Source organism: Daphnia pulex, chromosome 10 (assembly GCF_021134715.1).
Source record: "Daphnia pulex isolate KAP4 chromosome 10, ASM2113471v1".
Lineage (NCBI taxonomy): Eukaryota > Metazoa > Arthropoda > Branchiopoda > Diplostraca > Daphniidae > Daphnia > Daphnia pulex.
Window position 1 is genome coordinate 14,610,779 of NC_060026.1, and position 15,707 is coordinate 14,626,485.

The 15,707-nt window shown below is 39.1% G+C and overlaps 4 protein-coding genes across 8 annotated transcripts; 2 read left to right on the top strand and 2 right to left on the bottom strand.

Moving 5' to 3' along the window:
- Positions 1-136: 136 nt before the first annotated feature.
- Positions 137-2,782, bottom strand: LOC124203957 (calcium uniporter protein, mitochondrial-like). Of its 2 annotated transcripts, none has more exons than XM_046600874.1 (2): positions 2,560-2,782; positions 137-2,492 (listed from the first exon to the last, which is right to left on the bottom strand). In XM_046600874.1, exon 2 carries the CDS (start codon positions 795-797, stop codon positions 234-236), a length of 564 nt encoding a protein of 187 aa, XP_046456830.1. In that variant the 5' UTR covers positions 798-2,492; positions 2,560-2,782; the 3' UTR covers positions 137-233. The 2 variants fall into 2 exon arrangements, with proteins under 2 accessions (XP_046456830.1, XP_046456831.1); XM_046600875.1 differs by having other exon boundaries at positions 1,749-2,492.
- A 3,773-nt stretch (positions 2,783-6,555) lies between these two features.
- Positions 6,556-10,018, top strand: LOC124203958. 2 transcript variants are annotated; one of them, XM_046600876.1, is made up of 12 exons: positions 6,556-7,288; positions 7,355-7,459; positions 7,514-7,576; positions 7,706-7,810; positions 7,865-7,948; positions 8,018-8,080; positions 8,152-8,217; positions 8,281-8,385; positions 8,450-8,599; positions 8,655-8,993; positions 9,055-9,306; positions 9,382-10,018. In XM_046600876.1, exons 1-12 carry the CDS (start codon positions 6,556-6,558, stop codon positions 9,855-9,857), a joined length of 2,541 nt encoding a protein of 846 aa, XP_046456832.1. In that variant the 3' UTR covers positions 9,858-10,018. The 2 variants fall into 2 exon arrangements, with proteins under 2 accessions (XP_046456832.1, XP_046456833.1); XM_046600877.1 differs by lacking the exons at positions 7,514-7,576; positions 7,706-7,810.
- Positions 10,019-11,589: 1,571 nt separating this feature from the next.
- LOC124203966 (zinc finger Ran-binding domain-containing protein 2-like) lies at positions 11,590-13,458 on the top strand. Of its 3 annotated transcripts, XM_046600890.1 has the most exons (9): positions 11,590-11,772; positions 11,844-11,905; positions 11,987-12,086; positions 12,146-12,228; positions 12,289-12,404; positions 12,472-12,698; positions 12,757-12,816; positions 13,061-13,150; positions 13,267-13,458. In XM_046600890.1, exons 1-9 carry the CDS (start codon positions 11,720-11,722, stop codon positions 13,295-13,297), a joined length of 822 nt encoding a protein of 273 aa, XP_046456846.1. In that variant the 5' UTR covers positions 11,590-11,719; the 3' UTR covers positions 13,298-13,458. The 3 variants fall into 3 exon arrangements, with proteins under 3 accessions (XP_046456846.1, XP_046456845.1, XP_046456847.1); XM_046600889.1 differs by having other exon boundaries at positions 11,599-11,772; positions 13,061-13,458; XM_046600891.1 differs by having other exon boundaries at positions 11,599-11,772; positions 12,472-12,681; positions 12,757-13,458.
- On the bottom strand, positions 13,401-14,641 carry LOC124203969 (translocon-associated protein subunit delta-like). The gene is made up of 5 exons (XM_046600901.1): positions 14,478-14,641; positions 13,997-14,115; positions 13,771-13,935; positions 13,641-13,706; positions 13,401-13,574 (listed from the first exon to the last, which is right to left on the bottom strand). The coding sequence occupies exons 1-5, from the start codon at positions 14,533-14,535 to the stop codon at positions 13,470-13,472; spliced, it is 513 nt and encodes a 170-aa protein (XP_046456857.1). The 5' UTR covers positions 14,536-14,641; the 3' UTR covers positions 13,401-13,469.
- Between the last annotated feature and the right edge of the window lie 1,066 nt (positions 14,642-15,707).

The following is a 15,707-nucleotide window of genomic DNA, read 5'->3' on the forward strand; positions in this document are numbered from 1 at the left end:
TTCAAAAATATTCAGAAAGTTATCGAGGAAATGACATTCCATGAAATAAATGAAAGATAAAAAACCTAAGAATTTATTGTACTGGAAATTTTATTAGTGGCAGTTCTTGTGCAAGCGATAAAAGAATATTGACACAATTGGCATTTGAGCCTCAACTTACACAGGGAAAAGATATACATACTCATATTATTGTGCTGTCGTATGAACATCTCAAACAAAGCGGACGAGATCAATCAGCCCTGGCATCTATATTGCTCGATATAAGTTGGACTATGAGACAATGCCGGACATGGAGCACAACAACTGTGCTGCTGGAAAACAATCTGACATGCCCGGCACTCTCGTCCGTCTCCTTTTATTGGTGTTTGAGGAGTCGTCGTCGTCGTCGTCTTATTATTATTCAAAGGCTCGAATTGATCGTCGAAGGATAGCAGAGTACAATGCGATCCGTCATTCTCGCCGAATCGGTAGGCCACGCTGTCGGGATCGATCCAGACGGTCAGTTCCAAGGGCAGTTGAATGTCGGCGTAAGTTAGACCGGCCACAATGACGGCCGTCTCAATCAGAGCTTCTCGACCGCTGGATGGATTGAGTCGGATGCAGCGGTAAGCTTGCCCTCGGCTCGGATGCTCCGGATACCAATGATGTTCCAAACGACTGGCCAGCAGTTGCTCCAAGCAGACGACGAAATCCCGGCGTTTCACCTCATCTTCCACTCGCGACGAAATGAAATTGGATAAGAAATTGGCAGCCACTTCGGTCGCCCGTCGCATAATTACCAAGTCATCTGGATGCATTTTTTATTCTTCTCGATTCTTTCTTGATGATGAAGCTCGTCTCGTTGCTGCTGACTGGGCGAAAACTGATGCAATTATATCGTCCTCCATCTCATCAACGGGGGCTATTTAATAGCCAACATGGCGGCTCGGCTCGACTGCACAGACCTTTCTGACATGTTTCTCATTTGAAATTCGCCCTTCAATCCCTTTGAAATGAAATTGACGACTATAAATCAACGTGCGACATTATAACGAACATTGTTCAACCATTTTTTGACGCCTTTCGGGATCTTTCCTGTTGAAAAACATAACAAAACGTCACCGTGATGGCATGTGATGATGGCTACTAACAAGTTTCTCTCTCTCTCTCTGAGAGCTACTTGGGGTCCCTTTTGGCTGGGGGGTTGATGAGACACGCGTCTCATTGTGATAAGCCGCGGCGAACAGAAAAGAAAAAGAAATAAAAAAGAACCGGGACCTGAAAAGATGTCACGTTCACATCCTCGGCTAAACTATACACAACATACTCTATTTGAGTATGCATTTATGTATAATGCAGCCGGGGATATAGAACTGTAGTAGTCTACATACATCTATTCTATCCGCTGGCAATGGGGAAACAACTCAAAGAAACTCGACACAAAATGTACAAACCGTATACCCCGTTATATTGCAAGGCAAACAAATCCCTTCTTTGCCCCATTCTTTACTTCGTTCTTTTTTCCCACACACACGGCGACGACGTGATTACACACGAATGAAACTGTTTGTGGGGTAGACGCTGGATATTCCCTAGATCCTCTATTGTGTATCGGGAGAAAGAAAGACGAGGATGCAGATACACACACTCGTCGGTCACTGTCTTGAATAATAGGAGCCGTGAGACTGGCGACAGATGAGATTATTCCGATCCGGAATAATAATAACAATAAAAACACAGGGAGAAAAGAAAAGAAAAATATGACGGGATTGATCATCATTCATGGATTGTGTATCACAGCTGAATTATAATCGTCAAAAAAGAAAAGAAAAGAAGGAAGAAGATGAAAGGTATAATATAGTTAGTAAGAGTAATAATAATAACAATCATTATTTCGGTATGGAAGGAGGAGGAGCAATGACAAATCGACTCTACCGAAAAAAGAGCTAAACCAAAAACGAATTTTCTTGTTTTTTGTTATAAGAGAGAAATAGAAGTAGAAAGAACAATGTTCAGCACAGTTCAGCACCTATATAAACGCTAATGAACATGATTAACAATACTGCGTTAAGTAAAAGATTAGGGAGGGAGGGGGTAATTTGTAATAATAATGTACCTAATCGAAGGAAATTGAACCTGTAATTGTTTTGTTGCGTCATGAATTTTTGTTTTCTCATTTTTCGTTTTGTTCGTTTTTGTTCTGGTTGAAAATGTTAAGGTTGTTTGGAAGTCCGTAGAAGATTTTGTAGACGGAGTTGAGTTCGATTCCAGAGGCTCGTCGACACGAGGTCGGAAGAGGAGCCCATGGCGGCCGCCGATGGATCGAAGAGTTTGGCGCCGGCCGGCGGATGGTGAACGCGCAGGGGATCCCGCAGCCGCTTCAAATCGTTTTCAACCTGGGCGAGGCTCTCCTGGAGTCGATTGTACTCGGCCACGTTCATGCCCACCTTCTTGGCTCTCTTATGGAACTGCAGCAAGTACTCGTGGTCACGAACTTCGGGCAGAATGTATTCCTGTTGTCAATGGCATTCAAAGATGAATCGATTTTCTTTTAAATGATAACTGGGTCAAATGCTATACCTGCTTAGTGAGGACGTAATAGGCGAAGCAAGCCATGGACGTTCCGTAGGTGACAAAGTACGTGATGGGCTCCATAATGTCCCAGCTGTATTCCCACCATGTGAGACGGGCCAGAGCTCCGAATTGGACGCCCATGAGAGCCAGTCCGACCCAAGTGAAGGTTGTCGTCCTCCGCTCGGCTCCGGCCATCACTAAATTCTTCTTCTAAAAAGAAAAGAAAGAAAAGAAAGAAAAGAAAGAAAAGAAAGAAAAGAAAGAAAAGATCGGCTGTGGCAGCCCAGGGACGCAACAGGGTAAAACCGATTTTGATTGTTTACAATTCAACTTTTGAATAACAAAAGCCTTTTTCCCACTGTTGGTTGCGAGAGAAATATTAAGTAAACTATTAGTCAACTTCTTCTTTCCTACACAATGTGTGTGCAGGAAAACGTAAAGCATTTCCTCCCTTCAGGCAGAAGTGATAGAAGATCCTTACAATGACATGTAAAATAGATCCCTAGAAACACAGTTTAGTGATTACCTTGAAAACGAAATCCCATCTTTAAAAGATAAAAATCAATTCGAAACCATTGATAGGAAATCAAGGAAAATATGGCGTGATGCAAAGAAATCATTACCTGACCTGACTTGTGTTTTATTTGTAATTGTAGATGATGTATATTCCGATAAAACACTAAAATTTGCATGCTCTCAAGAGAGTCAAGTTTGTAAGCAAATAGATCACATAGAAATGCACATTGCACACCTTGCTGGCGCGAGAAATGAAGAAGTCATTAAGTAGCAGACGATGAATGGCAATGGCAGATGGGCAGTAAAGAATTTCTCCGCTAGATGCTATACAATCGCCTATACCAATCCGTCAGGGTTTCTTAACTGCTGGATCACTGGATGGATGGATTAAGTCGGATGCAGCGGTAAACTTGTCCTAAAACTCCAGCAAGCGATGGACCCAGACGAAGGAATCATAGTAAATCATAATTGAAAATATTTTGAATATTTGATACATTCATGTTCCCGCGTCTTTTGAGAATTATAGCTGTGCAAATTTATCTTCTGTTCACCGGCATCAATCGAAGGTTTCAGAGAAAAAATAAAGGCTTGTCTCACTGCAAAGGGCGTCGCCTATAATCACGTGGTTGGTGGGTGTCAGCTTACCAAACTCATTTCAATGTGAAATATATGCAGCGTTCAAGATTTCTCTGATCTCTTAGCTTTATATTTTATTTGTTTTGGTACATCGTTTTTAAAAGAATCGAGAATCTGTTTGTGTACTCGGGATGTTCTGTTTATAAAACCTTGGCGGGAATATCAGATGACATTTCTGTTTTATCTTCAACTCTCAAGTATGAACTTTATTCGCAAAAACACCATTCCATTGAATCTGCCTTAATATTTCTGTCCCAAGTCCCAATTTAGTTTCAAACTTGTAAGTCCACAGTCGTGTCAATAAAACCAATAAAAAAATTTAGTGAATATCGTCTAAAGTGTATACCTGTGCTTTTTGTCATCTATATAAGGTAAGCCTGTTTAATTTTTCTGTGGAATTGATTTCAAAAACTTTACTTTTCAATTGTCGCAAACTCGCAATTACAAAAACAAATCCCCCCCCCCCAAAAAAAACAAACAAACAAACGAAACAAATCCCCAACTGAAAATAGTTATGATCCCTATAAACTGCATCCTCGCCACTGTATGACCGTTTGCGGTTAATGCCAATCAGACAACCCCAACTTCTTGGGCTTGCGCTATTGGCCACTCAGGTGTCGTAAGCATTTACAACAATAAGGTGACGAATCTGCGACAAATTGGCCAATAAAATGCGATCCAGTTACGGGCAGTTCCGACAAAAAAAAATGATTTATCTACAAAATTAATTTGGTATTCTTGAAATACTGAAAAAAAAAATTATAAATGCAAACAATTGGCAGAATCGAATTCACGGCCGGGAATATGTTGAATGAAATTAACTCAAAACTCAACAGTCGTGTTGGCAATAAATTTTGCAGAATTATAGCAAATATTTTCTCAATTGAATATTAGCTTCAAAGTGACTGCTGTAATCCCTGAAAATTTCCTTAAATGAAAGAGAGAATTTTATCCTTTTATAACTTGCACAGTCATGATAAACAATAAAGGCCTTGTAAGTTTTGAGGATGCAGAGAGGGTCATATAGGAATGTTGGGGAACAGATTCAGAATGCCAAGCAGGTTGCCTAATCCAGAATCTGAGATTTTTGTGGGTCGCAAAATAAAAGGCAGAAATAAAATTATTTGCAGCATTTCTCCTTTGCATTTTTCTCGTAATTTTGCTTAAATCCAATTATTATTTCAATGCAGAATTTTCACATTTTTAAAAGAGGCAAATTTACAGAGAAGAATAAACTGAGATTCCAAAATCCACAGATTCAAACAGTAAATTTTTAATTGTTAATTGTTAGAAATTCTGTACTATTTAAGTTATTTTAAAAACAAACCGAGTTGGGGAACCATACGATTTTGATTGGATTTGGCCACCAATTAATCAACAGTAGGTAACCACAGTATAGCAATAAAAAGGGCAGTACTGTACCATCTTCAATAATATTTCATTGTCGTTGGCTAACCCTAACACTGACGTAGAGCAATATGAGTGTCATTCGAGATGACTACGAAAATTCGTTTTATTTCATTTGTCGGGATTTCGTTTAACTGAATGAAGATTTGCTGGTTCACCAGAAATGTTATACTTCGTCAGGAATATTAAATTACATCTCTGCGTGTTTAGTCTTCCACTCGATGCTGAACTTTAATCGCACAAACTAAAAAAATAAAATAAACAAGTGTTTAACGCGAACCATAATGGGTGTGCCGTTATGCCCAATTTTTCTGTATGAATGCGCATTAATTCACGGGTTCCGTTTAGTTTGAAACGTACGTTTAAGTGTCAATAAATTTAATACTGGTCCACGGCATCATCTAAAAATAAATTCTTTTTCACTAATATTACAAGTTTTGAACGGAAATGGCTACTACACAAATAAGGTGTATCCTCGTCATATTTGTGGCTGCCGTTTGCTGCTGCAACTGCCAATCGGACAACCCCGGCGGTTCTTCTTCTTGGGCGAAACTGCAAATCTCACCGGACACGTTAAGTTCCATGAAGTACGGCAACTTTCTCGTTGAAATTTACGAACACGCCAATAATCACAAGGCAACGACAACTGCCAACGAGAAAAAATATTCCTACTCTCCTCTTGCGTTGCTGGATCACACAAGTGCCGTTAGTATTTACAACAACGTTACAAAACAGCCAGAGATGAGCTTCCGCATTGAAATGTGGAACGACAAAGTCCAGAATGAAGTGGTCAAACATTTAAACAAATCTATCGGCCATGAAATCAAATCCAATAAAGTGAGAGTCATTCCCTTGGAGAAGGTCATTCTCGCCAGCAAAAGACCCACAATGGACTATTCGCTATCGCCAGTTTGGACCAATTACGACAAGAGCAAAACTCTGAAACTTTCTCTGTCGTGTTTTAAACAGAAAATATGTGACGAACTGGCCAGTCAAATGCGATCGAATCCCGAACAATTTAACCATTTCAAACTTCTGTACAGTTTGTCATCGCAGACGTCGCAAACCAAACAGACGACCATCAGCATCGATAGCGTCACTTCCGGTACATTGGTCTCTAATCTTTTACAGAAATTTGGAGACAAAAAAGAAATTTTTCTGACGGCCAACGACGAGAAGAAAATGTTGACGGAAACGGCCACCAACATCCGAATGGACACATTTGACGACTCTGAGGTCGGGTCGCCTGATACAGAATCTCAAATTTCAAATATTTTAAAGGATCTGCTCGTCACATCCAGGACGACCATCAAAGATCAAAGTGACAAAATGTGGGACTCTGTTTTCTGGAATGACGACAATTACCGGCCGGACAAGACGACGAAAACTTTAAATTAAATCGTCGACAAACTGGACAAGGAAACTCAAAAGAAATTGGCGGACATGTTCCAAAAAGCGGAGAAGCAATCGGAAATAACAGAAAAATTAACTTCGAGTAATAAAGACGCGGAAAAAAGACGAGAGGAACAAGTTCGTCGTGAAAATCAATCGAAATTTGCTAATGAAAATGAAAATAGAAGATCACAAGGCACGGACCAAGGGCAATCCAGCCGCAATAAAACTAGAGATGAGAAATCGAATACAAACAAAGTTGACACGGAACTCAGTGGCGGTGGGTACGGCTTTAGTGCTGGCGCTAAAGTCGGAGTAGAAAATAGCAACAGGCACAATGCCGAAAAAGAAAATGAGAAGAGTGAAAACGCCAATAAGAAAAATGTAGAAGAATATGACAGAAAGTTAGAGAATAAAGAAAGAATCCAACACAATTTCGACTCAGAAAGTTGGGCTGACGTGGACAGAATCAGTTCAACAATTTCAGAGAAATTGTCAAACGATTCCGATAGTTCCCGGCGTGAAGAAATTTTGAAGGAAGAGGTTGAAAAATTATTACAAGAAAGTAGAGACAACGTCGAATGGGACGGAGAGAAATTCGTGCCGAAACCGATGCAACTGAGCAGAATCAATTTGGGAAAATTTCGCGACTCTCAATCGTTTCAGGATCGCAACGTCCGTGTCCGTTACACGACCGCCGAACTGTCGGCACCGATAAAATTTTTAGAACACACAGAATTGACCGTCACTGACGAATGGAACAATTTAAGGGACGAACTCAAAGGTTTGAAAAATTGAAAGACGAAAGATTCGATTAATTTATTTAAAAATTATTGTAATTGAATTGCAGCCACCACTGAGTTGTTAAGAGCAACTGTGAAAAATTTGTATATAACGAATACCGGACTGAGTAATGCGAAGAACGATTTAACTAATACAAATTATAAATTAGAAGGTATTTTGAATTATTTATGATTTGGCGAAAACTGCATGTAAATGTTGTGTGCAGGGACTAAAGAGGAGTTGGAGAAAACGAAGGCCAACGTCAATAATTTATCTGCCCAATTAAATGGTATTTAATTATTTTATTGGAAAACATTTTTATTAGAAATTTTTTTCAAGGCACCCAACTCAAAATAATTTTATTATTGCAATCTACAATCTGTCAGTGCCTTACTATATTCCCTTTTATTAAATACAGAGACTAAAAAGGAGTTGGTGAAAACAAATACCGAATTGAGTAATACGAAGAGTGATTTAACTAAAACGCGAATTGATTTAACTGATACAAATTATAAATTAGAAGGTATTTTGATTTATTTATGATTTGGCGACAACTGCATTTACATTTTATGTACAGAGACTCAAAAGGAGTTGGTGAAAACGAGGGATGATTTAACAGATTTAACCAAAAACCTCGATGGTTTATATTCAAAATCAAAGGGTATTTTACCTTTTTAAAAATTAAAAATCAGATAAAATCCGAATGCAAAAACCTTTTCAATAAATTTAGCGACCGAAAAAGAATTGGCAGAAACGAAAATAACGACCGGAAATTTATCAACTGAACTCAAAAGTAATCTTACAAGCATTGAACGAAATAGAGAAAAATTATATAAATTAAATTTTGTTTTTTTAATTGTGTAGTGAATTCAAACCAATTACGTCAAGATCTAAAAGTCACTGAAGAAAAACTTCAAAGAGATCTGAGAGGTTTAAATTAACTTTTTTAAATATGTGAAATTGGTTAATTTTTAATTGAATGGAATGATTCAGCAACCTCAAATGATTTGGAAACTGCAAAAACAAATTTGGCCTCAACGAGAACGGAATTGAGCAGCACCAAGTCCGCCGTTGCAGATTTGACAACCAAATTAAATGGTAAAAATATTAAATGAATGGTTTTATGTGACACGATTAAAAGAATTTCAATTGCATTAAAAAGCCCGAACGAGTGAAATAGTCGACATTGGTAAAATGCCAACCTCATGTGCGGATCTGCAAGGAATGGGACAAAAAGCCAACGGATTCTTTTCCGTCAAAGGATTAAAGAAGATGGAAATGATTTACTGCAACTTTTTTGCCAATCAAAATGGTATGACTTGTTCACGTTAATTGGTTATTGTTTGTCTAATTGGTTTTGTTTACAGACAAACAGAAATGGATCGGATACGTCGACGTCAAATCGGCGCCCGTCCATTTCTACGTTCAGAGAAATTCAGATTTTAACACAATTGAAACTCCGATTCCGTTCGATTTGGCGCGAGTGAACGAGGGAAATGCCATGAATTTGACGTCAGGGGTATTCACGGCACCGCGACCGGGAATTTATTTTTTCTCTTTAATGCGCAATAATGCGCAATACTTTTGGGCCGGAAATAACACGGACGGAGTTCACACTTGCCAGTGCGGAATTGATTCAAATTGCGTCGATCCTGCGGTGAAATGCAATTGCGATGCTCTTGTGCCACTTCAATTAGTCGATGACGGTGCGTTACGGTTCTCACATTTGTATAGAATTAAAATGAATAAAATTAATTTTGATTGTAGGTGTCATTACCGACAAAAATGTTCTGCCCATCACTCGTTTGAATTTCGGACGAACTCAACTGGAAACTTCATCCGGCGTCCACACGCTTGGCCGACTCGTGTGCACCGGATTAGTGACTTTCACTGGACTGCCAAAGTCGTGCAAAGATTTGTGGTTGATTGGCCACACCCTGAACGGATTTTATTCCGTCATGGGATCAGCGAAAATGGAATCCGTCTACTGCGATTTCACTAAACTCCCTGACGATGCGGGTAAATGTTTTAGATTCTCACCAATTATTCAGTTGCAATTATCTAATTTTTAATTCTTTAATTGAATGAAAAAAGGTTTTCAGAAATGGATCGGATACGCCGACGTCAAATCAGCGCCCGTAAATTTCTACGTCCAGAGAGAATCTGATTTTGGCACAACTGCAACTCCGATTCCGTTCGACTTGGCGTTGGTGAACGAGGGAAATGCCATGGATTTGACGTCAGGGATATTCACGGCCCCGCGACCGGGAATTTATTTTTTCTCTTTCACGGGATTGGTGCGTCTTTCGGATTCATCTCATGCTTCGTTTTATTCTTCTCTTTTTTTGAACGGGAATTCAATGGGGACGAGTACTGTTGAAGAGAATAACGGCCCCGTTGATCAATTTAGTCCGTTGACCCTCCAGTCGACGCTCAACTTGAAAAAAGGCGATCAACTCTGGGTGGAGATTAATTATTCTGGTTCATCCTCGTATTTGTATGACGATGGTTGGCACAACACCCATTTCACGGGTTTCATGTTGGAGGAGCAAATTGGGGAGTCCCTTTGAGATTTGGGGTTTAACATCTAAAATGAACGTCGACACCAACATTTGGGGAAGGGAATTTTAAGGGGAAGGGAAGAAAATTCAATCGATTTCAATTCATTAAGGGGTGAGTTTCTTTACGAAAATTTGACTGTGGACGCAAATACACTTACTGAATACACAAACCAAGTTTCAAGTTTATATCTGCAAAAATGTAGAAGCAACAAGGGAAAAACCAATTCTAATTGCACAAATTTATAAAAGACGGTTAGAAAGATCGGACTAGATGTGGGAGAAAATTCATTCGCCTCTAATCCATTTACGGATTGGAATTTTTCGAAAAACTTTTCAAGGTTAAACGCGCAATATAGTTGTTCATGGCTGAACACAAATTTGCCTGCCTATCTAAAAATAAACGGCGTGGGACGTGGAAAACTCTTTTCGATTGCCAGATTTTCCTCCAAAAATTTAAATGTCTCAAGTTATTTTCCTATCGCAGCTCGAAATTTAATAAAATCTACACGAGAATAAAACATTTATATTCCCTACGTATCTCGTTCATCTATAGTTAATAAGTTTCACTTTTTTTTCTCGTTTCAATTTGCAAAATGTGAATTTCACCCGTACCCGAATGAAATGGACAGTCGCTCGACGTGAAAATGACAACAAAAAGCACAGCTTCAAAATGAAAGACCAACATTTCAATTTAATCATGTCGTGTTGGCTAATCCAAATTAAAATTCATAAAAGGTACAAAAAGTTCTTACCTGCTGCCTTATGATGTCGTGATGCTCAGGTGAAAGATTTTCTTCATCTTGTCCAGTGCCACGTTCGGTAATTTACGCTCTCTTGAGGGATCGTTGGTGATGATTACGTCGACGTCAATCTCCATCTCACTATTTTCAAACAATGAAATGGTTCGCACTTTGACACAACACTGTAAACTTGAGTTGGTAGCCTAACCGTTTTCAGCCTGTAGCCTAACTGTTTCTTAACTCGGTGTGAAAAAGAACAGCAACGGCCGTTATAAGAAAGGACCAACATCAATTTCAATTCAATCATGTCGTGTTAGCTAATTAAACGATTGCTAAAGCGAATAGGGGCATATGATCGATAGATAAATCGCAATCGAAATTTAAATTCGCGACAGATACAGAACATTTTTTACTTGCTGCATTTGATGAATTTTGTGGTGTTGGCTCAGGTGAGGAATTTTCTTCATCTTGCCAAGTGCCAGGATCGGTAATTCAAGTGGTGAGGGATCGGTGAGGTGAGTGATCTTCCGGTGATGATAACGTCGACGTCAATCTCTACAATCTCAATCTATCTCTGATCTCACTGTAATTAAACAATTAAATGGTTCGCACTTTGATACAACACTGTGACAGAGTTGGTAGCCTCACCGTCTGTGGCCAAACTGTTTCCTAAAATCCTAACTTAACGATACACGAGACTCAATCAAGACACAAATACACAAAAGTTGTTGCTCTGCAGACGAACATTTGTGAAAATCGGGAAGCGGTGATGCCAGTTTCAATGTAAACAAACTGGAAAACACGAAAAGAAAAAGACAAGTTTTTCTCTGGGTGTGCCAAAGCAAACGGTGAATTAACCTGTCAAAATAAAATACAGATATTACGCGCATTGAAAAATAACATGAAAAACGGCCAGTCTCGCAGTGTGGTACTCGGCCATGAACGACACATAAACAATTTATTCTACACAATAGATGGCGCTGGTAACTGGCACCACTCTTCTTGCTAGAACTGGTTTACTGGTCTGTGCTAACACTAACACTAACACGTATAAATTCTCAGTTGTTTACTGCCATTTATCAAGCTAAATTTAACTTCGGTTACCCCGGAAGAAATTCAGTAATTCTTTAAATGGCTACGAAATTTCGGCCTAGTGATGGCGATTGGACTTGTCCTGATGAAAGGTTAACAATTAACTCGTGTAATTAGAATCAATATCATTCAATATCATACTAACCTCCCGTTTGCAATTCAGCTGTGGAAATGTCAACTTTGCTAGACGAAGTGCCTGCAATCGTTGTGGGAAAGCCAAAGAAGGTACTCATTAGTTAATATTCATAACTACTTACTGTCTGTGAGTCTTCATGTTTTAATCGGAAATGTTTTTGAATGATGCAGATGACAAAGCAAAAGCTAAGAAGCTTGGCATGGAAATCGGGAAAGATGCAGCAGAGAAGAGCAAGGGCCTTTTTAGTGCAGATGATTGGATGTGTACAAAGTATAATATCTTAAAATTTAAACCTGTTTGTGCTATTTCTAATGTACTATTTATTTCAGATGTGGAAATGTAAACTGGGCCAGAAGAGGAACTTGCAATGTATGCAATGCCCCAAGGTTTGGAGAAGTGGAAGAACGAACAGGTAATTCCAATGGACAAGACATTTGGAAATGTGTCTTATCCTAACTGTGAATGTGTGTAGGTTATGGAGGAGGCTACAATGAACGTGGAACAGTAGAGTATAAAGAAAGAGAAGAGTCAGATGATGAATTTGATGAATTCGGACGTATCAAGAAAAAGTTCAGGAAAAATGATGTGGTAGGTTCTGTAAACTTAAACTTTAAAAGTAAGTTTTGATTGAAAGCTTTTTTTGTTGTCACGTTAGAACTCTGATGAGTTACCTTCAACATCACGTGAACCAAAAACATTAGACGACGAGGAGGAGGATGAGGAAGAAGATGATGATGATGGAGATTTATCAAAATACGATCTTAGTGGTTGGGGTGACGAAAGTAACGAGAATCCCGAAGAAAAGAAATCATCACCTGTCAACGATGCTCCAGTAAAATCAGAAAATGGCAGCAAATCCAGCGGAGTGCGTCACTCTGAAAAGTATTGAGTTATCTTTTACCACTATTGAATTGAGCTCATGCTGTTTACATTTTGGCAGATCCAGGTCTCCCGGTCGTTCCAGGTCGTCTTCTCGTGATCGATCCGGTTCTAGGTCAAGGTAACACCCGGTAGCGACAATTTGGCTATCGGGCAAACAACTTTTGTTTTTCTGTTGATTCCAAAACACCTCCAAAATTATTTTTGAACGGCTAAACTATCATTCTTGTCAATGTGGTTGAGGTAACCGCTTGTAAGGTCCGTATCTAGTTCGAACCCAAACGGTTATTCGAAACAATTGTCCACACACGTGTTTTTTTTATCGACCGAAATTTTGAGATTACGTAGAAATTTCTCCACTTTAGCAGGAGCAGAAGGTCAGATAAACGCAGTGATCGCCGCCGACGCCGTTCAAGATCTTCAAGCGACCGTTCTAGAAGCCGTTCTCGGTCCAGGTTTGGTTTGCCAATCAAGGGCTTTCATTTTTAGTTGCTTCACAAACAGAACAATCGTCAAACATGTTGATTAACTATTGCGAATATTGAGACAAGTTCCTCTTCTTGTATACTAGGTCTCGTTCTAGAAGCCGCAGACGTCGCTAAACTTCTTCAACTTTACTCAAAAGCAATTTGAGTTGATGATCAACTGCATCGCTTGCAAAATTACCCTTTTACACCCATAATAGATTTTGATAGTAACATTATCTTCACCTTTTCCTGCAATTTATTTTCTCATGGCAGAAAAATAAACAATTACTTCCAAACTTTGCATTTCTTATGCCTCCAGTTTCGTCTTTGTTGTCACGGCGTAGTATAACACACCAAATGCAACAATAACAGCAGCTAATTCAGAGTTGATCCACGGTCCAGTGTAGGCACCCTGAAATGAAATCACGACTCGTTTAGTTTAGAAAATCAGATAAGATTTAAGGTTTCTTTAGCTTACGGGATGGTACAGGACCACAACACCGACAGTTGGAACAGCGGAGGTGTCTTCACCGTTGCGTTGAGCCTAAAAGATGAATGAGTTAATTTTCAGGTAGGAAGTAGGGGTTCGACTAATGAATATTATTTACCTTGCGAACGGCAGCGTAACCTTCATCATCGTAGACTTTGATTTCAAAGTTTCCACGGGGAGCTTTCTTGGTTTCCTCCAACCAGCTGACAACATATTCGTTGGTTTCCTTGCTCTTTACAACAGACAAGGGTTTGCCACCAACCTCGGCATACAGTGGGATATCCTGTATATTTGGTAAAGCTTGTGAAATTTCAGTTAATTTAATAAAAACAGGAATGTCTTACAGCAGGCTCTCCATCGCAGCTCAGTTTAAACTGGGAGACATAGGCGATATTTGTGAGAATGGTGCCATCGAGAGTGGTGAAAGATGTGGAGGTCAAACTTGGACTTGAGCAGGAGGAAGCTGAAAATAATGAAATAGATAATCAGATTTGTTTCACACTATTACAATTAATTGAGAACTCATGTATCTTCCCCTAAATAATATAACATACAACTAATTTGGTTTAAATACTTGGTGTCCCCATTTCAAGTTCTTTGCCCCGTTACTGAGATCCCAAAATTCATACTAAAAACAAATCAGCTTTTCTTTAATAGAGTTAATTAAAATCCTGTTTCTGAAAACTTATATAGTATCTAAATAGAGTTGCAATATGGGAAGATAATCACAAATTTCTTATTTTCCAGACCGGCTTCGAAACTATCCATGGACGGTTTAAATAGGAAGGCTACTCCGAAAATAATGATTGTTACAAAAATAGATACCTGAGACAGCGGAGAAACAAACGGCGATGGAAAACACGACCAACAATTTGCAAGACATGATGGGATTCAAAAGGATTGCGAATGGACAGTGGTTGTTACAAATTTTCGTTGGTTTTTGACAGCAACTGGATGGTTTAATTTTTGGCCACCAGAGGCGTATAGGCCACGTTTGATGATGTTTACGTGTGCTGCCAGATTTGTTTGTCTAGATTTCACTCAAATTGATTTAATTTCAATAAAACATTAAAATAATTAGATAAAATGAAGAATAATCTTCTGATAATTAAAAAAATTAACATTGCAGTTAATGTCTCTGTTTGACAAAGTAAAATAAAAAGATTGGCACGTCGTCCATTCCCGCCATCTAGCGAAGAAACGAACAATCCTTCGTGACAACAACAACAACAAAAAACACCGTGAGTCCGTGACCGCTTATGAACCTAATAAATAATGATAAACATTAGCATAAAAATATAGTAAAAAGAACTATATTATTCCCGCAGCATAATGAATAAATAATGAACGCACGAAACAAAACATATCACGGAGCAGCAGATGTTTCACCAAAACAGCAGAGTGACATTGAACTTGGCAGCCATATGAATAAATTCTTAATTCCCCGAATTTTTGCTTCGGATCAAATACCTTCCGTCAACGTAAATATAAACACAGCCGTTGCCATTATTCCGTCTAGAATTATCGTCACAGCGCAAACCGGAATGAAGAGATTCAAATTTTCCGCCAACGACGAAAGGTCACAACCGTCAAATTGTTTCGGTGGTGGTGGGAAGAATTTCATGTCAAAAGAAAAATGAACATGTTGAGGCATGAGGGGGTTATTTCAACAAAAGCTTCTTTTCTTTTCTTCATGTTTATTACATACAATATCAAAAGGTACTATTAAGTAAAAGAGTCAAGTAAAACTCGTGTGCTTTTCTTGCGAGCCCATTCTTGTCCGCCCTGGGTACGTATCATTTCATGGCCGCCCACCACAAACGGGCGAATTCAAAAGATATTGCCCGTTCGTGAGAGTGTATATCCCGCGCCGCCACACGAGAGGCGGGACTACCGGCTCTACTATATATATATATGACTCGATTTGGTGAATTTCTCCATCTATAAACAAGATACACACACACACGCACAATGGTCGGTTCCCAGTGAGTAAACACGTTTTTCTTTCTTCACATTTTCACGAGGAATGCGCCGTCGAAGAATCGGGAAGAAGAA

Excerpts from the sequence above, each read along its gene's own strand:
- LOC124203957 (XM_046600874.1), bottom strand. The coding sequence starts at position 797 with ATGCATCCAGATGACTTGGTAATTATGCGACGGGCGACCGAAGTGGCT.
- LOC124203958 (XM_046600876.1), top strand. The coding sequence starts at position 6,556 with ATGTTCCAAAAAGCGGAGAAGCAATCGGAAATAACAGAAAAATTAACT. Across the intron at positions 7,460-7,513 it reads TACAAATTATAAATTAGAAG|GGACTAAAGAGGAGTTGGAG; the intron begins GTATTTTGAATT and ends TGTTGTGTGCAG. Across the intron at positions 7,577-7,705 it reads TTTATCTGCCCAATTAAATG|AGACTAAAAAGGAGTTGGTG; the intron begins GTATTTAATTAT and ends TATTAAATACAG.
- LOC124203966 (XM_046600889.1), top strand. The coding sequence starts at position 11,720 with ATGGCTACGAAATTTCGGCCTAGTGATGGCGATTGGACTTGTCCTGAT. Across the intron at positions 12,087-12,145 it reads GATGATTGGATGTGTACAAA|ATGTGGAAATGTAAACTGGG; the intron begins GTATAATATCTT and ends TATTTATTTCAG. Across the intron at positions 12,699-12,756 it reads GGAGTGCGTCACTCTGAAAA|ATCCAGGTCTCCCGGTCGTT; the intron begins GTATTGAGTTAT and ends ACATTTTGGCAG.
- LOC124203969 (XM_046600901.1), bottom strand. The coding sequence starts at position 14,535 with ATGTCTTGCAAATTGTTGGTCGTGTTTTCCATCGCCGTTTGTTTCTCC. Across the intron at positions 13,707-13,770 it reads GTTACGCTGCCGTTCGCAAG|GCTCAACGCAACGGTGAAGA; the intron begins GTAAATAATATT and ends TTCATCTTTTAG. Across the intron at positions 13,575-13,640 it reads TTGTGGTCCTGTACCATCCC|GGTGCCTACACTGGACCGTG; the intron begins GTAAGCTAAAGA and ends ATTTCATTTCAG.